The sequence below is a fragment of the Nerophis lumbriciformis genome, linkage group LG37, assembly GCF_033978685.3.
Source record: "Nerophis lumbriciformis linkage group LG37, RoL_Nlum_v2.1, whole genome shotgun sequence".
NCBI lineage: Eukaryota > Metazoa > Chordata > Actinopteri > Syngnathiformes > Syngnathidae > Nerophis > Nerophis lumbriciformis.
The window spans coordinates 19835810-19858632 of record NC_084584.2 but is presented as its reverse complement, the minus strand read 5'-3'; the positions used below and the strand labels follow the sequence as shown (position 1 = coordinate 19858632).

The 22823-nt window shown below is 39.9% G+C and overlaps 1 protein-coding gene across 5 annotated transcripts in view; it reads left to right on the top strand.

The window, feature by feature from the left end:
- The first annotated feature begins 271 nt into the window (after positions 1–271).
- The window catches only part of kmt2ba (lysine (K)-specific methyltransferase 2Ba), a 69680-nt gene continuing 47128 nt past the window's right edge, over positions 272–22823 (top strand). The window contains exons 1-6 of one of the 5 annotated variants that reach the window (XM_061930928.1): positions 272–697; positions 12688–13897; positions 15489–15646; positions 15733–15816; positions 17391–17547; positions 22081–22315. In XM_061930928.1, the coding sequence (XP_061786912.1) occupies positions 389–697; positions 12688–13897; positions 15489–15646; positions 15733–15816; positions 17391–17547; positions 22081–22315 (2153 nt within the window). In that variant the 5' untranslated portion in view covers positions 272–388. Of the gene's footprint in view, positions 698–12687; positions 13898–15488; positions 15647–15732; positions 15817–17390; positions 17548–22032; positions 22316–22823 lie in introns of all 5 variants that reach the window. The other 4 variants (XM_061930926.1, XM_061930929.1, XM_061930927.1 and 1 more) reach the window with 4 other exon arrangements.

Here is a 22823-nt window from a genome sequence, read left to right as displayed (position 1 = left end):
ACGTATAACATGAAATATCAAGTTAGATGAGACATAAAATGTATATTAAAAATGATGAAGTTGTATGTAATACAACAATAATGTTTGCACAACGGATCGTATGGCGATGAAAGAGTTAAAAAAAATGTAACGCGTTTTTAGAGCGGAAAAGACTAGCAATGGGGTGATTGTTTTACACCTTAAATCAAAATACAGCCGCAAATAGTCCTGCTTTAAAATGTAATTTAAATAAACAACAAAGCGAACCAAACAAGGGTGAGGGAAGTCCGCTTTTTTTCCCATGATGCACTTGTCTTCCCTTCCTATCTCGCGCCTTCTGCCTGCGAGAGAGACGCGGTCCATCTTGCGTGTTTCGTCTTCGCAGCGCACTTCGTTGTGCTGAATAATAATGGCGGCGTCCGGAGGCGGATTATCGTCACCCAGCAGCGTCGCGGTGGCGATGAACGCTCAAACGGTCGCCCGAGGTCGTTTCCCGGGTAGGCCCTGTACGGGCCGCGCCAGCCGGCTGCGGCTCGGGAAGCGAACCAAACGCGGAAGACTCAGCTCGGACGACGGGGAGACGTCGGACGGAGGGCCGAGGCCTCTAGACCTCGGCCTCCCGTTGAGCGAGGACCCGGCCTTGCTGCGCCTGCTCGGGGTGACTGAGAAGTACAAGCGGCGGAGAGAAGCGGGGTTCGACTCGAGCCACAGCGAAGAGGTGAATACATACACATTTATATACTCATGTAACATTTTCGGCGAATTGCATACATCTAAACGCTTCTCATGGACGTGTTGAAAATAAATGGCGTTTTGAGTGCATTTGTTTGCGAATTACAAAGGTGGCTTTAATGAGTTAGCATTGAAGCGCAAACGTGGGTGAATTCAGTCCTGGGGTGTATGCTGCATTTATGCATTGTCCATTTATATTTTGTAATGTTTATGTGCAAACAAACGATTAGTACCTCTCCTGTTGAAGTATGCAAGGCAGCGATAGGCGGAAACTTTGGCGGCTAGCTGTTGTGGCGGAAACTAGCGCCATGTTATTGATTTGTTTTGCCCACTTTCCTTATTTGTAATAGATTGAAAACCTCCAATCAATCACAATGCACATTCTTAATTATGTTAAAATGTCACAGTGACAACTTCATAATGCGCACGTTGGAGCTGTCAGCTGACTACCGGATGTGCAAGAGAAGGGACCACTTTAAGACTTTATTTATATTACCTACAATCATAGCCTAAGCAAGAACCCACTGTTGCACAGTTAATACAAATCTATCACTCAAAACACATCCAATAAAGATGACAATAGACTGTTTTTTGGCACTATAAGAGAGGTGTTCATTTAACATGTTTTATTTATTGTGGTTTGCAGTCAAGTCCATACACACATGGACAATTTACTCAAGAGATTTAAACCCTCAATCTCCTGACTGGGAGGCTGCCGTGCTTAAACCTGCAATCAAGTCAACTATTTATGTGACTACTTCACAACAGGGTGTCTGAGGGCACATGCTACAGGTCTACAACTACCAGCGTATTAAAGAAAACCAATAGGAACACGCATTTCGGCGACAAAGGCAAAGAAAAACTAATAAAGAAACGGCGGACAGAACCCATATTTTGTGGTTTTGGCCGTCTAGTGGTGTGGAAGTACATGGCATCATACTAAGTTAAGACAAGTTGTTTTTGTCCCCCTTATAATAGAATAGTTTTTCTAAGTGTGCAGCCTGAAACTGATGAAACCTCTCTAGGTCTTTAGGTAATACTACAAGTCACATGATCCAAGGATGTGGCCCTCATCCCTGCTGCAGTTTAGGAATTATTTGCATGCTGTTATTAGGGAGTTAATTGTGGTTCTGATTGGATTTTTTGTGTTTACAGGTAGTTGATTGGTTACCTAGGATTCTACTAAAGTTTTTAAAATGTGTAAATACACATGGTAATTCAGCTGTTTTTGTATTATATTTTCAGACTCAAGTGAATTGAAGAGGCTTTATGGAGGTTAATTTGTGTTTGTTACAAAAGTTTTTTTTAACACTGAATTTATGTAACTGAAATTTTTGGGTTTGAATTTTGTGAACTAAATTTTTTTTACAAAATATGCTGAAAAATGTAATTGGGAAAAAAAGTGTTTTAAAACATTTAGTGATTCAAAACTCAATCGTATATAAATTCAGTGTTGAAAAATATGCTGTTTCAAAAAGAAAGACTCACTTCCGGTAAAATAGGGCTGAAGCCATCGACCGTGTCTCAGAACCAGCCAATAAGGTGTCAAATTTGAAGTCACGTGACACAAACCTTGCAAAACAGCATTTAAAAAAAGCAGTTAACTGGGCTACCTGGGCAGAATACGACATAATAAACACTTCAATGCGGCCCGCTGGATGTTTTCAAACTATAGAAATTACTCCAATGGTTAGAATCTGCACTTTTGAGTGACATACAAGTTACTATGTGTCATGATACACAATGTGACCAGCAGATGTTTCTGGATAATAATGTTCAGGCAAACGTGACTAAGAAGACACAGGCCATATCTATAGATATTTGGATGCATTCATGGAGGGAGGAATAAATCTTTGCGCCTAAGCTCGTTCACAAGACAAAGTTTGGTCATTAATAGAGTAACCAAACACTACGGTAACCGTAGGAAGCGCTCCTTTATGCAGACGAGGGGCGGGGCACAGTGTGCTGGGCAGCGACAAGCCTGAGACCTTGATGTAATATCACTGCAGAACAGTTACGTTATATCAAATACGTGGATGTTTTTTATCCCTTTGTTTTTCATTGTTTTTTGCATCTTTGTTGCTTTTGCTCGATTATAAAAGATGTCGATCAAGGAGGTGGTCGGCAGTAGAGGCGCAATGTTCATATATTCTCAATATTCAGTGTTTTATTGTTCATAGTTAATATTGTAAATCCCACAGTGTATATGTTTATATAAATTCTGACTGTCAGGTAATTCAGTAAAAAAACCTTAAAGTTCATTACGTTTTCAAGATGGCTTTTTTAGTTCTTTAATGACAAGACACTCAGAATGTACATAAACATACAGAATGTTGGGTGTACAATACTAACTACGAACAATAAAACACCGAATATTGAGAATATATGAACATTGCTCCTCTGCTGCAGACCACCTCCTTGATCGACATCTTTTATAATCGAGCAAGAGCAACAAAGATGCAACAAACACGGCGAAACATAAACGCAAAGGGTAAAAAACATCCACATATTCGATATAATATCACTGTTCTGCAGAACTCTGCCTTTGTCTGACACTCACTGTTCAGTATACAAGCCTCGCCCACTCTTTTCGTGCCTCGTCTGCCTGAAGCAGAGCTTTTTGTATGTCACCCGTAAGTGCAGATTCTAACCATTAGAATCATTTCTATAGTTTGAAAATATCCAGCGGGCCACATTGAAGTGTTTGTTATGTTGTATTATGCCTGTGGAGCCCTGTTAACTGCTTTTTATGCTATTTTGCAAGACCCATGACACGTGACTTCAAACTTGACACCTCTTTGACTGGTTCTGAGACAGGATTGATTACTTCGGTCTTAATTTACCGGAAGTGAGTGTTGCTTTTTGAAGCAGCAAATTTTTTGACACTGAATTTTTAGACTTAGATTTTTTTCAATGAAAGTGTCAGCTTAATTTGATGTAAAAAAAAATCAGTTCACAAAATTCAAACGCAAAGAACTCGGTTACAAAAATTCTATGGGGAAAAAAAAGCTTTCGTAATTAAGACAGAAATTATCCTCCTTTTTGCTACATCCTAAATTCAGCACTATATCTAAAGTAGCAATGCAGGAGTACAGAACTTATTAACCAGTGTCAACTGAAGTCACCGTCTACCGTTTTCCATCCATTTTCTACCGCTTGTCCCTTTCGGAGTTGCAGTGGGTGCTGGAGCCTATCTCCGCTGCATTCGGGAGGAAGGTGGAGCACACCCTGGACAAGTCGCCACCTCATCTTAAGGCCAACACAGATAGACAACATTCACACTCACATTCACACACTAGGGTCAATTTAGTGTCGCCATTTAACCTATCCCCAGGTGCATGTTTTTATATGCTTTATTATTTTGAAAGTCAAAGCTCTTTTGTTCGTACACAGCATGGGGTATCTGAGCAGCCCAGTCTTTTAAACCAAATACCCAGCCGTTTAGCAACGTATTGGTTTTTAAAAAAAATAGTTGTAATCACACTTTCACACCCGGGGCTCTGTATCAACATTCAGTGCTGCTACTATACTGTGTTGTTTCTGATTAGGAAGTAGCGCGCAGTCATGCAGAGTCATTTCTAGAGATTGCTTATCGACTTGTCTCAAATTGTTTATGACCTGTTCAAAGCACTGACATAATAGGAAAGATGAATGCTGTCAGCTGACATAAAACAAGTATTTTTAAATCCTTAAAAATATAAGCTTTGATATCGCAGAAGTGCCAGAAATGGTACTGCAATCAATAAAAGTAGGTTACTCTCAAATGGGTAAGAAGCAAAGAGAAAACTTTAGTGAAGTTTCTAAAGCGTTGTCTACACTGTTGTTTAACTCCTTAGATTACCTTTTGTGTCAAAAATTTTGGAGAAATGTGTTGTGGCGCAACTGCAGCCTTTTTTAGATGACAATAGCACTAGAGCCATTTCTAACATGGCTCCCCCCCCCCCCCCCCCCCCCCCCCTCCACAAGGAAGAGGGGAGCAGAGGAGAAAAGAAAAGAAACGGCAGATCAACTGGTCTAACAGGGGGGCTATTTAAAGGCTAGAGTATACAAATGAGTTTTAAGATGGGACTTAAATGCTTCTACTGAGGTAGCATCTCTAATTGTTACCGGGAGGGCATTCCATAGTACTGGAGCCCGAATAGAAAACGCTCTATAGCCCGCAGACTTTTTTTGGGCTCTGGGAATCACTAATAAGCCGGAGTTCTTTGAACGCAGATTTCTTGCCGGGACATATGGTACAATGCAATCGACAAGATAGGACGGAGCTAGACCGTGTAGTATTTTATACGTAAGTACCGTATTTTCCGCACTATAAGGCGCACCTAAAAACCACAAATTTTCTCAAAAGCTGACAGTGCGCCTTATAACCCGGTGCGCTTTATATATGGATGAATATTAAGATTCATTTTCATAAAGTTTCGGTCTCGCAACTTCGGTAAACAGCCGCCATCTTTTTTCCCCGTAGAAGAAGCGCGCGGTGCATGCTGGGATATGTGACGTTTCATTTCCATTTGTGTGTTTATGTAAAGACCCCAAAATGGCTCCTATTAAGTGTGTTGTCTGTCTAATTATAAATAATGCAGACGAGGCGTGTTAACTGAGTTCTCAACGTTTACTCACAGCGTGCTCATAACCACATTCTAACTCCCAGCATACAACAACGCTTCTCAGGGCTACCGCGCATGCTCGTAACTATCGTTGCATGCTGGGTAGTGTAGTTGTTATATTTGCTAGCTCATAACATCACATTGAGAGACACGCTTACGCGCTTAATTCAATACTCGCCGTCATTCCGGGTGGATTGACAAAAGACCTCCAGCCGCTAGATATTGGTGTCAACAGGGCATTCGAAGCTAGACTGCTAACTGCGTGGGAACAGTGGATGACGAAGAAGCGCGCGGTGCATGCTGGGATATGTGACGTTTCATTTCCATTTGTGTGTTTATGTAAAGACCCCAAAATGGCTCCTATTAAGTGTGTTGTCTGTCTAATTATAAATAATGCAGACGAGGCGTGTTAACTGAGTTCTCAACGTTTACTCACAGCGTGCTCATAACCACATTCTAACTGCCAGCATACAACAACGCTTCTCAGGGCTACCGCGCATGCTCGTCACTATCGTTGCATGCTGGGTAGTGTAGTTGTTATATTTGCTAGCTCATAACATCACATTGAGAGACACGCTTACGCGCTTAATTCAATACTCGCCGTCATTCCGGGTGGATTGACAAAAGACCTCCAGCCGCTAGATATTGGTGTCAACAGGGCATTCGAAGCTAGACTGCTAACTGCGTGGGAACAATGGATGACTGAAGGCGAACACACCTTCACTAAGAGGGAGGCAGCGCCGGACGACATTCGCCCAACTTTTCAATTCGGACACCGAAGGAGAAAAATTCGAGGGATTTATGAATGAAGAATAACTTCAGAAAGTGAGCGTTATGTTTATTTTGTGTGTTGTGACATTAACGTTCGAGCAACATTATGTTGCTATTGCTCTGCACTATTTTGAATTTTACTATGTTTGTGATTGCACATTTGCGTACATTTTGGGACAGAGTTGTTAGAACGCTGGTTTTTAATATATTATTAAAGTTTGACTGACCTATCTGACTGTTTTTTTGACATTCCCTTTAGCGCAGCGTAGGCGCGGCTTATAGTCCGGGGCGGCTTATTGGTGGACAAAGTTATGAAATATGCCATTCATTGAAGGTGCGGCTAATAATCCGGTGCGCCTTATAGTGCGGAAAATACGGTAGTAAAACCTTAAAGTCACATCTTAAGTGCACAGGAAGCCAGTGCAGGTGAGCCAGTATAGGCGTAATATGATCAAACTTTCTTGTTCTTGTCAAAAGTCTAGCAGCCGCATTTTGTACCAATTGTAGTCTTTTAATGCTAGACATAGGGAGACCCGAAAATATTACGTTACAGTAGTTGAGACGAGACGTAACGAACGCATGAATAATGATCTCAGCGTCGCTAGTGGATAAAATAGAACGAATTTTTGCGATATTACCGAGATGAAAGAAGGCCGTTTTAGTAACACTCTTAATGTGTGATTCAAACGAGAGAGTTGGGTCGAAGATAATACCCAGATTCTTTACTGATTCGCCTTGTGTAATTGTTTGGTTGTCAAATGTTAAGGTGGTATTATTAAATAAATGTCGGTGTTTAGCAGGACCGATAATCAGCATTTCCGTTTTCTTGGCGTTGAGTTGCAAGATGTTAGCGGACATCCATTGTTTAATTTCATTAAGACAAAAAAAAAAGATTAAGGAGGTAAGGATAATATTTGAATATTGTTTTTAATATTGTTGTGCAGCACTTTGGAAACATTTTTATGGTTTAAAATGTGCAATACAAATAAAGTGAATTGGATTAAACAAATAATTATTTAGTCTAAGCCCCGTTTCAGCCACACTAAACCAGCATTCATGGTCCCCCTCCTCGGACAAATTTTTACACGGCTAAGTGTGCCGTGTATTTCTTGAATCTCCGGCACTACTTAGCGAAAAACTTCGTCCATTTGTCAACGAGAGACAACGAGAATTGTGGATGTGATAAAAAGGTAGCGTGTGCTTTGTATTACCTGGCCGTCGAGTGAAGACTAACTACGGAAAACAGCAAATGCTTTTTGACTGGCAAAGCAGACTTAACAGTTATTGTCCGCCATGTATGTCGCAGACTCAACGTCTCTAATAAAGATTTGATTAATTTGTAATTGCTCAGGTGTGATTAACTACAATAGGGCCCCACAGCACACTGAATCCCAGGTTAATTGAAATACCACAACACTGGATATTGTTCAGATAAGTTACATTTAACAACTTGCACACAAAGCAACACTGGATGTAACGTATTAGGTCGTGTTGCGCTGGCGGAAGGGGGGTGCGGGGGAGTCTTAAACGGTGGCATTGATGTGTGTGGACAAGGATAAGGTTATGTGTGAATTACCCTGGATAACCTTATCCGGCTTAGTGTAAACAGGGCCTAATAGAGACTGGGTTTTGGAGTAGAATTTAGTATGTGAAGGAATATATGAGGGAGTTAAACTTTAACTTTAACTTTAACTTTAATATATGAGGGAGGGACAAAAGAGGAAACCTTGTTTCACACTCCAACACAGTAGGTGGCGGTTATTGCTTATCGACTTGTCTCAAATTTTTTATGACCTGTTCAAAGCACTGACATAATAAGAAAGATGAATTCTGTCAGCTGACATAAAACAAGTATTTTTAAATCCTTATATATAAGCTTTGATATCGCAGAAGTGTGCATGAAAATACTAATTTGCGCATTTTTGGGGGCCATGTTACTGCAATCTGGTGATTATAATGCACATACATTTATTTATATCTGGAGTTGGACTAGATCTTGCAGCTTAGACGTTTAACTAATCAATAAAATTATCTGTTTTAGGTAGTGTCTGTCTATAGGTGTCTATTTTCTTAAATGCAGATGTGTGGGTTTGTAGAAATGTGTTTTTGGAATAACATAAACAAATATGATGTATTTACTGCCCTACAAAATATGTCTAGTGAAGCTGTGGTTTAAAACTACGTAAAGAGGACTGTTGCAAATTTTTTTTGTGACAAATGGTAAGAACAAAGGCAGACTGTGCCGACAACATTGTGAGGTGACGACTTATCAGTCTACTGGAAACAGTATTCAGCTGTTAACTTTTAACTATACACATATATACTTTTAGCCTTCATGTGTAAGCAACATACACTCATCCACATCTGTCAAACGGTAAATTTCCCGACAGTCATTAATACCGCTTAAATTTTAAATTAAAAAAACAACATCATTTATTAACGCACTTTAGGCAACACTGCTTACTTTCGGAAACTAACTCACAGCAGCACTGGCGCATGCGCACATGCGTCGTTCAGCTTGAAATAACATGGCGGAACACAACTATACAGACTTTGCCACAGAGATTTCCTCTCGGAGTAAACGGAGCCAAGCGCTTGGTTGAACTTTATTTTCCGTCGCTTCATTTTCGTGGAGTTTCGGTGTGCGTTTAAGAGCGCGCTGCAGTTTTTAGATGGCGACGGCTAAAAGAGACTGGGTTTTGGAGTAGAATTTAGTATGTGAAGGAATATAGGTATGTATGTGAGGGAGGTACAGAAGAGGGAACCTTGTTTCACACTCCAACACAGCAGGTGGCGATTATGCACCTCTTAACGTTAAGTGCCCCGCCATAAAACAAAAAGGATGCTGTGAGGGTTCCCCCCTTAACAGGGGAAGAACCTGTTTTATAGCAGATAGCGTATATATTTTTTCTTCTTATTTGTCTGTTTGGAGATGTAAAAGTTTACATTTTAATTGGCCTGTAACATCAGAGACCCCAATATCCATCCACCTCTCAGACGCACATAATTAATGAATGTAATAGCGTTTTAATTGGCCGAGACAAATGTCCTATATATATACTGTAGGGCTGCAACTAACGATTAATTTGATAATCCTTTCCAATATTTTATTTAAAAAAAAAAAAGAGGATACTGGCACCATACTTATTTTGATTATTATTTCTAATCTGTTTGTACATGTTGCAGTTTATAAATAAAGGTTTATAAAAAATTTACAATTAAAAATTGCCTCTGCGCATAGCATAGATCCAACGAATCGATGACTAAATTAATCGCCAACTATTTTTATAATCGAATTGAATCGATTAGTTGTTGCAGCCCTAATATACTGTGAGCAGTACAGTGTGTTCCTTGTTTAATATCTGCCTTTTGTGCATAATCTTAATTTTTCAGTAGTGTTTGTACTAGATGATCGCATTCTCGCGCCTTTTTTTATAACTGATTATTTTTTTAAGTTTGATTTTGACATTAAGCTCTGTTAACATACTGTTATTTGTTTTAAATAACATTGTAAATACTTGTGATTGATAAAAAATAATCGGGATTATTATTTTGGCCATAATCGTGCAGCCATACATTCCAATTACAATGTTAAAATATACTATGAATACAAGTTTATTGCATTTGAAAGGGTATACTTGCATTGTTATTGTCATTACATCAGTGGTTAATTTTGGTCTCAAAACAATGTTCACAAGATGATTTAGGGCTGCACAATTAATTGAATTTTAATCGTGATCATGATTTTGACCGCTACAATTAAATGAGGTTGATTAGAGGTGTGAATTTTTGGCCACCTCATGATTCGATTATGATTACAATTCAGGAGCTACTATTCGATTAAAGATTATTGATGTATCTTTAATTTATGTATATTGATGCAGTAAAATTTTTCTTTTTGCTTCACTAAAAAAGCATTTATCACTTGCAACTTTTTTTAAACAGTGCATTTGTAATAACAAATTACCATCACATGTATTAAATCCATGGAAATGTGTGCAAAACTGAATCATAAGTGCCCTATAATAAAGGAACTGGTCGGATTTCTCGGTGAGCTGGCTCGCAGCAGTCGGGCAAATTTTAGAACTGTCTGCATTACTTTATTTACAATAAATACATAGATTATTGATGTTTACTAATTTATTTTATAATTTTCCATGTCCGAATTGCGATGCATCCAAAAATCTATTATTTCCCCCACCTCTAAGGGTGATCGTCGGTGATATTAACATTTAATAAGCAGGCTCCGCTGCATATCACTTCAAGCACTTGCACAACCAACAGTCAGCCAACCACCAGGGAGCGACCGAAAGACGGTGCATTCATGTCAGAGTAAGTGAATGAGAAGTGAAAACAGCTGTACAACTGACAGTTGATCAGCTGGTCTCTTGAAGCTCCTAAAAAATATTAGGAAAAATAAATGCATTATTACATCAGTGCCCTCCCCTCCTTTAGAGTGCCAACAGGTACGCATTTTAACCCCGGAACACGCCTCACTGTTCTATAGGCACCCTCCTGATTGTTCCCCGAAACTTGGAGATGCTCCTGCGCTAGGAGTGTAACGGTACACAAAAATTTCGGTTCGGTACTACCTCGGTTTAGAGGTCACGGTTCGGTTCATTTTCGGTACAGTTAGGAAACAACAAAATATAAATTTTTGGTTATTTATTTACCAAATTTGTAAACAATGGCTTTATCCTTTTAACATTGGGAACAGTATAATAATTCTGCTCACGTTAATCAACATTAAACTGTCTCAAGTTGTTGCTCAGATTAAATAAAATTACATTTTTCTTCTACGGTACTTATAAAAAGTGCAACATTAAACAGTTTCAAGTCACCTCATCATGCTTAATTTATTACAGAATTTGGGAAGCCTGTAGTTGATTTATTATGTAAATGTTATATTTTTATCAACATGTGATAGCAGGGACCCTGCCATTCAAAACTAGGCTGCTGTATTACTAATGATTAATGTAACTGTAGCTGAAAAAATGGTACAATAGCAATAGGAGAGACTATTCATCCCTGAACACCATGGAGTTCATGTAGGAATAATGATGCAGTTACATTATTATATCAACCATCAGAGACAGAAACTCTTCATTTAACATAATGTCCTTTTTTGCTGCTTCAACTCCGCTCAATCAACACAGAAAAAGGTAAAGTGAAAAACAGACAGACAGGGCTTTGCTGTCCGTAACACACACACGCGCTCGCACACACACCGCAAAATGAGCTAACGTCACGCTAAAAGCGAATTAGCCTTCACCTCAAGCCAGGACTGCGAGCAAGCTGAGCTGCCTTTTATATTTCTAGAAGGTCAACAGGCTCATAGTGATGTTACTAGTAGTTGACTGGGAGGTGTTTATTATAATTTGGGGAAAGTTCCCTTGCTTACCTGCTAAACGCTAAGCACTGACTACAGGCACTCTGAATACACACTGCTGATTGGCTGTTTCCGCTCTGAATACGCGCTGCTGATTGGCTGTTACCGCTCTGCTTGTAACCAATCAGATGGTTGTGTGGGTGGGACAATGCTGGGTGCTATGTACACTTCCCTTCTTTTCCAAACCGCCATTATTTGCCTGTGACGTGAAGTTAATAATCCAAATACCGGTAGTTATAGTTGCTCACCCGCCCGCCACCGGCGCAAAGCCCCGACAAATGGCTACAAAAGTGAGGGTGCCCAAAGTACAGACTGCCGTAACGTCAATTGTGCACCGAGGGACCCCATATTTATCCACCCCTCAAAAACACACATAAATAATGGATGTAATAATTTTTATTTGGCAAAGACATGTCTAATAATTACTGTGAGCAGTACACTGTTACTTGTTTTATGTGTCTTTTGTGTACCGGTATATTTTTATTTTATACTTGTTTGCACTTTATGATTGCACTCTCCTATGGCATATTTATTTTTAGTTAACCCGTTGTCTTTTGTAAATTGTATTTTCTAATCTTTTTTTTTGTTTCATTCACATTCACATAGGGTTACTATTTGTTTAAAATAGTGCGATAGAAATGTTTTGCATAACATAGCTGGATCTACTCCATTTTATTTTATGCTGCCCTTTTTTTGCTGCGGCTGTTGCATATACTGTAATATTGTACATGGTAATTGGGATTTGTTATATATTGTATATATTATATAATATGTCAGTATATATGATATACTGTATACATAATATGTAAATATTACATATATGTTATATATTATATTGCTACTATGGTACAAAATTTTGTCTACTTTATACCTTTTGTTTTCGCCCTCTTTTTGTGCCTATGCTTGCATTATACTTTCCATCCTTTGTAACTGAGCTACTGTGTGGAACAATTTTCCTTGTGGATCATTAAAGTTTGTCTAACTCTATAGTAAATAATTGTGATCAGTGTTTTCAATATTGATAAAGATAATCCTGAATATTATTTTGGCCATAATTGTGCAGCTCTAATATAATTTATCGGAAATTTGGAGGTCAATATCGTTGAGCAACATTTGTTATAGGTCCTGGCCTAATGTTTGGCTCTTTTGTAGTTGATATTGTTCAGTTTTAGGCGTCTGATATTAATCTTGACTCTGTTTTTCCTTCAGGATGAAGACTTTGATGGATTTGGAGTGGCAAAAAGTCGTCCACACAAAAAATCGAAGCCTCTCAAAGACTGTGCTCCTGCACCCAAACCTCTTGTTGGAAAAATACTCCCCAAGACTTCCCCAAAATCTAGTGTGATTGGGAAAATTGTGCCAAGGAACTCAGAGGAAGAAAAAGCGATTAAAGTAAAAAGGCCACCAAAGACAAGCAAATGTTCAGATGAACAGACATCAAAGTCAGGTAACAAAGCTAGAGACACACAGCAGGAGGAAATGTTGAACCCGCTGCTCACCGCAACAGAAAAGGCAAAAACTTCCAAAATTAAAGTGCGTGATGAGGTGTCAGAGGATCCAATGCCGCCGAGGAAGCGCGGGAAGGGCTGGCTGACAGTGCCGTCTTTGCACCGGCGCCAAAGGAAGAAGAAAGCCGTGGCCTCCTCCCCAGAAATTGGAGTGGAAGCTGGAGTGCAGAGCGGACAGGGGGCGACGGCAGGGACATCTCTGGTGCCGTCAAAGCGTCGCACATTCAAAAGAAACGCCCGCAAGTCTTTGTTTGGCCACAGAAGAAAGCCGCAAAACAACACCTCTCCCGCCATTGCCAGCCCAAAACGTGTCAAGCGTACAAAGCATGTTTTTTACACCTACGTTACAGAACCTGCTACTGACACACCACCGCAAGCCGACCCCGGCTCTCTTTTTGATTCTGTCAACGCCAACCCCGCAGCTGTGATGACGGCACGGTCGTCACGCGTCATCAAAACACCAAAAAGGTTCCTGGATCAGGGATTGGTCCCCTTTCCAAAGGGCCATTTGTCCTCATGGCTGAAGAATCAACCACAGAGGGAGGACGAAAAGACCAGCACGTCCTCCCACGAATCTGCATGTGACGCCGACTCTGTATCTGTATTGGAAAGCCCCTCCGCTGTTGCTGCCAAGCTGACACCGCGACCCGGTTATGGCACCAGTCACCTTGAGTTCTACAAGAACCTGAAGAAGCTCACCTTGAAGCTGGCGGAGAGGAGAGGCCATTTTGTCCCTCAAAGTGAGGACACGCATGCCGACGTTTTAACACCACGCATCAAAAGGAGGCGCAAACCAAAAATCACCATGGAAGAGATGGACTTGCCTGGGGTGGTAAGAAAGCTAGCTGTGTCAGTAAACACTGACGTCAAGACATCCTCCCAGACCTCGCAGGAAGACACGGACAAAAACAGTAAGCATTGTCTAATGTTATTACTGGGCCTCGTTCTAATTTGGTCGATTCTGGTTGGAATTGTGGGTTCTCATTTAGATTCCGGTTCTCAACGATTCTCGATTCAGATTCTCTAAAGAGGCAGGAACATTTACAATTAACTTCTCACGGGGATATTCTCAACCAGTACAAAATATCAGTCCTTTGAACTTCAATATATATTTTTGTACGTTTTTTTCCATTATTATCTGTACACTTTAACAGCAGTTCCACTCACTTTTAGAAAAACCTCATACAAAACAATCACTGTACTTTCCAGGCTATAGAGCGCTCCAGTATTTTAGCCAAACCCACAAAATATTAGGAACTTTTTTTTTAATAATTACATATATTAGCCGCATTAAGCCGCAGATATATACCAGTACGAAAGATTTTGTAAATGTTTATTTACATACTGTAATTGTTTCCAAATGGTGCCTGTAACACGGCAGTAAAACGGCTGGTCAAACAAAACAGAAGTCATTGTTATGGACCCACTAGTTGCGGAATCTAGCTCTCAAATCAGCTAAACAGATTCTATCACTCCACAGTGACATTAAGTGCTAGAGGAATAGTAGACTTAACACAACATACTTCCGGTTCAAGGAAGGAACCAGAAAGTTTTCAAACTGGAGCACCTGCAGTAGGCAAACTTGTCCAAAAGATGACCCTATAGAACTATAGCACAAACAATAACAGACTTTTTCAGTGTTTCTTTCAGAGTTGAAAACTATTTGTTCAATACAAACATTATGGCCGATAGCAAAGAAAAATTCATAAATTACCCGCACCATTTTATAAGCTGCAGGGTTCAAAGCATAGGAAAAAAGTAGCGGCGGATAGTCCAAAAAATATAGTACACATATCCTGTGTCTGTGTTAGATCTGTGATGTTCCTATTAGGAATGTAATGACATGAACATTTCATATTAAGGCTATCGTGTGGACGGCTGCAGCTATCGATTGAGTAATTAAGTGTTTGTGTTAGAGTTGGGATTTTCTTATTAGGGATGTAATGATGTGAACATTTCATATCAAGGTTATCGTGACGAGGGCTGCAGCTATCGATTATTTTAGTAATCGATTAATCTATCGATTAATTTGTTCCAATAGGTGCACTGCTCTTGTGTGCGCTGAAGCAATACAATGTTCACATATTTTACATATTAAATAATCATAGAAGCAGCAAAGTACAAATTGATGTTAAAATTTTTTTTTTAATCTAATTAATCGATTAAATCGATGAATTGTTGCAGGCCTAATTGTGACCAAACTTATCATAGTTATCATTAATTATGATGATTAAGTATTGTTGAATGTGCTCAAAAAGTACTTTTACATGCCCTGGAATCTTTTAACCAAGGTATTTTTTAAATAACTAAAATAAATAGACACACTGTTAGAAATCCCACTATTTTGCATGGTTTGTGTTTTGTATGCAACTGTTGTTGATGTTGAATAACTTTTTTAAGGGTTAATGCGATCCAATAGCTATGTGACGCCATACTAGCAGTTATCCCACATAATACCCACCTTACCTACAACTACCTAATGATATTTCTGTTTACTTGCAGATGAAGCAGGAAGTGCGGATGCTCGCCAGGCGGTGGAAATCTTTCCCGGCTATCGCGTTGGTCTAAGCGGAGCCAATAAGCGAATGCTTCACCTGCTGAAGAAAGCCAAAGTGCAGCTCATTAAGATTGATCAGCAAAAGCAGTTCAAGTTGTCGCAGGTTTGCATTGTCACATCCCTTCATATTTCATATTAACGATTACATTTATTTCATAGCTTCTTGTGTTTGTGTGTGTGGATAAACAGTTGAGCTCCAGAGAGTCCCAAGTGCCAGTGAGTGGAAGGAGGAAAAGGAGAGTCAACCTGTCTTCTAAACTTGGTAGTTCTCAGGTAATGATGTTAAATATGTTTGTCAATCAACATATTCTTGTCTTAACCCTCAGGCATCCTTCAATGTTATGAACGTTATAGGTCCGAGGCCCAAAAAGGGTCTCATTACAGGCCTCGAAATGTAACTTTTTATGGCCAAGGCAAGTGTTGCCTTAAAGATATACCGGTATACAAAACCCAAAACCTGTGAAGTTGGCACGTTGTGTAATTCGTAAATAAAAACAGAATACAATGATTTGCAAATCCTTTTCAACTTATATTAAATTGAATAGACTGCAAAGACAAGATATCTAATGTTCAAACTGAGAAACTGATCATTAACTTAGAATTTAATGGCAGCAACACATTGCAAAAAAGTTAGCACAGGGGCATTGTTAACCACTGTGTTACATGGCCTTTCCTTTTAACAACACTTAGTAAATGTTTGGGAATTGAGGAGACCAATTTTTTAAGCTTTTCAGGTGGAATTATTTACCATTCTTGCTTGATGTACAGCTGAAGTTCAACAGTCCGGGGTCTCCGTTGTGATATTTTAGGCTTCATATTGCGCCACACATTTTCAATGGGAGACAGGTCTAGACTACAAGCAGGCCAGACTAGTTCCCGCACTCTTTTACTATGAAGCCACGCTGTTGTAACACAAGGCTTGGCATTGTCTTGCTGAAATAAGCAGGGGCGTCCATGATAACGTTGCTGGGATGGCAACATACGTTGCTCCAAAACCTGTATTTACCTTTCAGCATTAATGGTGCCTTCACAGATGTGTAAGTTACCCATGCCTTGGGCACTAATACACCTCCATACCATCACAGATGCTGGCTTTTTTCCAAAGGACACAACGTCCACATTTTACAAAAACAATTTGAAATGTGGACTCGTCAGACCACAGAACACTTTTCCACTTTGCATCAGTCCATCTTGGATGAGCTCGGGCCCAGCGAAGCCGGCTGCGTTTCTTGGGTGTTGTTGATAAATGGCTTTCGCTTTGCATAGTAGAGTTTTACATGCAGTGATTTCTCCAGATTCTCTGAACCTTTTGATGAAATTATGGACCGTAGATGGTGAAATCCCTAAATTCCTTAAACTGTTGGACAATTTGCTCATGCATTTGTTCACAAAGTGGTGACCCTCGCCCCATCCTTGTTTGTGAATGACTGAGCATTTCATGGAAGCTGATTTTATACCCAACCATGGCACCCACCTGTTCCCAATTAGCCTGGTCACCTATGGTATGTTCCAAATAAGTGTTTGATGAACATTCCTCAACCTTCTCAGTCTTTTTTGTCACTTGTGCCAGCTTTTTTGAAACACGTTGCAGGCATCAAGTTCCAAATGAGCTAATATTTGCAAAAAATAACAAGAGTTTACCAGTTTGAACGTCAAGTATCTTGTCTTTGCAGTCTATCCAATTGAACATAGGTTGAAAAGGATTTGCAAATCATTGTATTCTGTTTTTATTTACGATTTACACAACGTGCCAACTTCACTGGTTTTGGGTTTTGTATATAAAGTAATATATTTCTGTATTTACTTTTTAAAGCTATTGTCTTATTTGTCATGTATTTTGTCGTCAGGAGCAGCCACTGCGTGGTCCCAGGATCAAGCATGTTTGCCGGGCGGCAGCAGTAGCACTGGGCCAGCCCCGCGCCATGGTGCCAGATGACATTCCTCGCCTCAGTGCCCTGCCCCTCCACGAGAGAGAGGGAATTGCCCTATCTCCTGCTGTAGAAGGTACGCTTTAAGCACACACACAAACATTTTTAACTCATACATTATGTACATACAATATACTCTTAACTACCACAAAGTGCGTTCCAATTAACATGCAAGAGTTTTCTATTTTGCTGCACTTGTTATTTGTGATGCATGCAAACTAAATGTAGTTTTATTTGATCTCAACACCCAAATGAATCCACAAAGTAGACAAAAAAGAAAGAGGGCAGTTGAGAGGACAGCATTTCGCAACATTGTTAGACAAACTATATTCAGCACAAATAGCTTCACAATCTTGCTCAGTAAAGCATAAAAAAACACAAATTCCCACAAAACATGATTCTGTTTGGTTCAAATTTAGCAGCTGCTGAGCAAAAGAAGAAAAAAAATCCTGCCTTGTTAGCTAGCTCACTGTAGTTGTAAGTCAATTATTTGCGAGCAAAAATATCTTTTGTCACACACAGATTAGCCACTGCTGTTGGAAAGCTTTACCCAACACTGGTCGAGTGAGCATCACTCAGTATGAGGTGAGAAAGTGCTGTTTGACCATTAGACTCACTGCCCTGAAGTTTGTCTCCCAAGTAAACCACATTTAGGAACAAATCCCTCATGACATCAAAAATTACATTCACATGATAGGAAATATATCAATATCATTTTGATGAGGTAAGCAAAGTCCATCCACCACTAAAAGGAAGTCACATAAAAATCTGGGAAGTGTTATATGTATAACTATAGATTAAGAATTATTTTTTTATTAGGGCTGTCCTGACACAACTTTTTAATTTTCAATAGGATATTGATATTTAAGCCCTGAGTATTAGCCAATATCGGTATTAATCTATTGCGACATCAGCACAAATCATATGTTACTATTTTGTAATGTGGAATGTTAGCATAGGCTTATTTAATCAAGTAAAGTTACTCCGAACAGTGGTGGGTATGAAAAACACCAACCTGTTTTAGGGCTGGGCGATATGGACGAAAAAGTATATCTTGATATATTTTTTTTTTTACTTAAACTCGATATTCGATATAAATCTCGATATATTTTCCGGTTAAAATATACATATAAAGATATTCATTTTTGAGCTAAATTCACTGAAATTCTTAGTTGAACTGAATGACAACTGTACTGTAAACAGTTCGCGGCAGTTTTATTAACCCAGTTAGTCAAGATGGGTATTAACAGCACAGAAAATAAACTGTCACTTTCTCGTGCGAAATATGCTTGGCAATTGGTACCTGGGGTCGAGGACTTTGATGAGGCGAACAAACCCGTCGCGTTCGGCGGTGGAAATGGGGACTAGGTCTTTAGCAATGTGATATGCGAACACTCTGGTTATCTTCCACCTTTTGCTGGTTTTCTCATAAGGCACTACGCATGATACTAGGGATGTCCCGATCCGATATTTGGATCGGATCGGCCGCCGATATTTGCCAAAAAATGCGTATCGGCAAGGCATGGGAAAATGCCGATCCAGATCCAGTTTTTTTTTTTTAAACTGCGGTCCGTGTTTTCCAACGCACCGATTTAAATAATACATTCCACTTTTCTGCTGCTCCCTAATTTCCGTTCCCCATTTTCCAGCACACCCTCAACACATCCACAGGTCCATGGATTCTCACGCAGTTGCTTTTAGCTGCGGACATTACACGACAGGCTCTTCTCACTTTTTCCTGTGTCTCCCTCTCACAGACGGCAAGCGCACCTTCTTACACACAACACATACTGTCATGTCATACGTCACATACGTATACGTCCTCCCCGAGCAGAGAGGTAGCAGTATGGCTAACGTTAGCTGTGATGCTAGCGCACGGCAAATCTATGCCACGCACAAAATCAAATAAAAAAATAAGCGCATAACAATTTTCGACACACGGACACGACAGAGAAAACAGTTTTCGTCATCATTGTTCAAATATTGTAACGTCTGTCGAGACGCTTATCTCCATTCGGTGCCACACGCCCACACCATCAAAATGCTGAGGCAAACATTTCCAGATCAACACTGTATGAAAAAAATAGTGATTTTTTTTAGTTGTGATTTCCCTCTCTGCATGAAAGTTTAAAAGTAGCATATATTAATGCAGTATGAAGAAGAATGTTTTAATGTAGACACATAGAATCATCATACTGCTGTGATTATATGCATCAAGTGTTCATTCAAGGCTAAGGCAAAATATCCACATATATATTGTGTATCGCGATATGGCCTTAAAATATCGCAATATTAAAAAAAAGGCCATATCGCCCAGCCCTAGTTCAATGATGCCATTTCTGTTTGTCATGTATAATTTTGTCTATTTTGTGTTTATCCTTGAATAAACAGGTCAGTTTCTTGTTACCAACCATTGTGTATTATTCAAACTCCCCTAATTCAGCTGGCTAGTTGTTATCAAGAGTACTAAAACCCTTTTCAACATGATTCTGACAACTAAGTACCGGTAGGCTAAATAACTTTAAACTTTAATACATGCTCGGATAGGCCAGTATCGGTCAGTATCGGATCGGAAGTGCAAAAACAATATCGTTATCGGATCGGAAGTGCAAAAACCTGGATCGGGACATCCCTACATGATACCGAAGCTTGTAGAGTACATTGTTTTAGTCTGGGGACATGGATTGCACTGCCACTGTCGTGCTATGAAGTTTTATGCACTCTTCGTACTGTATTGGGTGTCGCTGTTGAAGGTAAATGATAAATGATAAATGGGTTGTACTTGTATAGCGCTTTTCTACCTTCAAGGTACTCAAAGCGCTTTGACACTACTTCCACATTTACCCATTCACACACACATTCACACACTGATGGAGGGAGCTGCCATGCAAGGCGCTAACCAGCACCCATCAGGAGCAAGGGTGAAGTGTCTTGCTCAGGACACAACGGACATGACGAGGTTGGTACTAGGTGGGGATTGAACCAGGGACCCTTGGGCCGCGCACGGCCATTCTTCCACTGCGCCACGCCGTCCCTGGAATAGGTTTGTTGTCCTCAAACTTTTTGTAGCCACGGGTTTTTGACACTCCCTACAAAACACATTCTCCTGCTTTTTGTCCAGTGGCTTAAATCTGAACCACCGCCACACAACCAAGCCAGAAGTTAGCGTTTTACTTACTAGTTGATCGCTGGTGGCACAGTCAGACTACATATTTGCTTGTGTGTTGTTGTTGTGGGACAGGGCAAGCACGTCTTGGAAGGAGGAATGGGAGGGGGTTATTAGCCCATGGAGTGTTGAGAGGGAGTGGGAAACGGAGGAGAATCAAGGAACACAACAAATAAGCGGCGTTTGGTCATTTTAACGTGAAATAAATTATATCAATATTAAGATATTTTCTTAATTCATATCTTGTTTAAAAATGTATCGATGTATCTTACAAACTCGGTACATCGCCCAGCCCTAACCTGTTTATTATTAACCGTCTAAAATGGACTTATGCCGTATTTAGGTTGAAGTGGCTTGGTAATTGTTTTTTGGCAATAGCAAGGGGCTACAATGATTAGGTTAAGATTATAGCGCAATAAGTGGAATGATACAAACACATTTGTTAGTGGATAATATACGCTTCTGCCTGAAGACTTTGTGTCTGTAAGTAATATACAACTATATATATTTGACACCTGTTTATATTGGCAAATGTGTTTTAGACTGCAATATTGTTCAATTGAAGACACTTATGTACGTTTATCTTGTGTGCTTAGCTGTTGTGTAGCTGCTAGCTCATATAGCCAATAGCCTACCGTGTTTTAAATGACTTCTCTAGAATACAAGAAATGACCAACCTTGTTTGCTTATTGGAGGACTATCAGCATTTTTAGATGCAAGCCAATTTAATCCGATACATGTTTTTCTGTTGATGTCAGACCAGTACACCCCTATTTCTTAATTGCATCTTTAAGCATTTCAGTGAAAATGGAGTGCAGTACTCATCTGCAACCAACAGAAGCTCTGTTGATTTTGTCTTAAAAAGCTTGCAATACAAACTCCTCCTCCGGGCATCATAATATTACTCAATATATTCTACAAGCTGTCCATATATTTTATGACAAAAGAAAATTTACTGACAATTTATGGACATTTTTAGAAAATTGTTTGCCTCATTTAATACGGCAATGTTGGAAGGCCACTCAATCGTTTTGCCATGTTTGCTGTGGCATCGCCTCATGAATGAGGACAATGGCATCAGTGATCTTTCGCATCAGCTCTTTGATGTCCCATGTCTTTGTTCAGTACACAATATCGTTGACATAACCCAGTAGAAAAAAGTTCGGAGGGGTGATATCACTTGAAACTTGATAACTACTGAGTACATAGAACACATCTGATTAATATATCTCATGAATTGCTTTTATTATAAAAACATGTTTACTTTGTAAAGAGACTTTTGACACCATCTGATGTCATTCCCGGACCAAATTTGTCCCCCAGTTTAATAAACCAGCTTTAGAAGGTTTTGTGCTGCAGGGCTCCTACCCATCCTCTCCCCTCTCCTGCTTGCAGATGTTGCAGATGATGATGATGATGATGATGATGACATCTCTGATCAAGGCAGGGCTCAGTGGCTTGTCTCTCAGGAACCCCTCCAGTGGCGACGGCGAGGCAGGAGGCGCGGCCGCAAGTTCAGAAAAAGGAAGGTCCTAAGCCGGTATAGGCCCGGTGGCAGCCGCTCACGACGCTGCGGAACATGCAAGGGCTGCTTGGTGGACAGAGACTGCGCCAAGTGTGTAAACTGCCACGACAAGCCCAAGTTTGGGGGGCCCAACAAGAAGCGACAGTGTTGCATGTAAGTCTTGGAAACTGATTGTGCGTTATAAGTTGCTTATACAGTATCCCGCAAAAGTCATTTTGGCTACGTTCACACTGCAGTGTCAGATATGCAATTCTGATTTTTTTGTCAAATGCAGTCACATTACAAAAAAATGTGATTTCTAATGTGAATGCTATCTGACTTGCATACGGACAATAGGTCGGACGCACTGCAGTGTTTATACAAGTAAAGATGGCTTCAACTCTTATTTGTGGCAATTTCAAGAATTTTCTGCAATCAAAGTCAACATTTTCTGATGAAATTATTGCGTGTGGAAGATTAAGAAGGAAGAGGTCAAATATTTTGGCTTTGACAGTTTTATGGAATAACTTTCTTCGATGTCTGTTTGGAGAGCGTGTCTGTGGGTGAGCAGTTGGAGACAGGAGTGGTGGAACTTCCACGTGAGATCCTAAAACATATTTTTTTCACCTGTTTTCTTCTCCTTTGTCAACTATTTATTTAGTAACCATCTATTTTGGCAAAT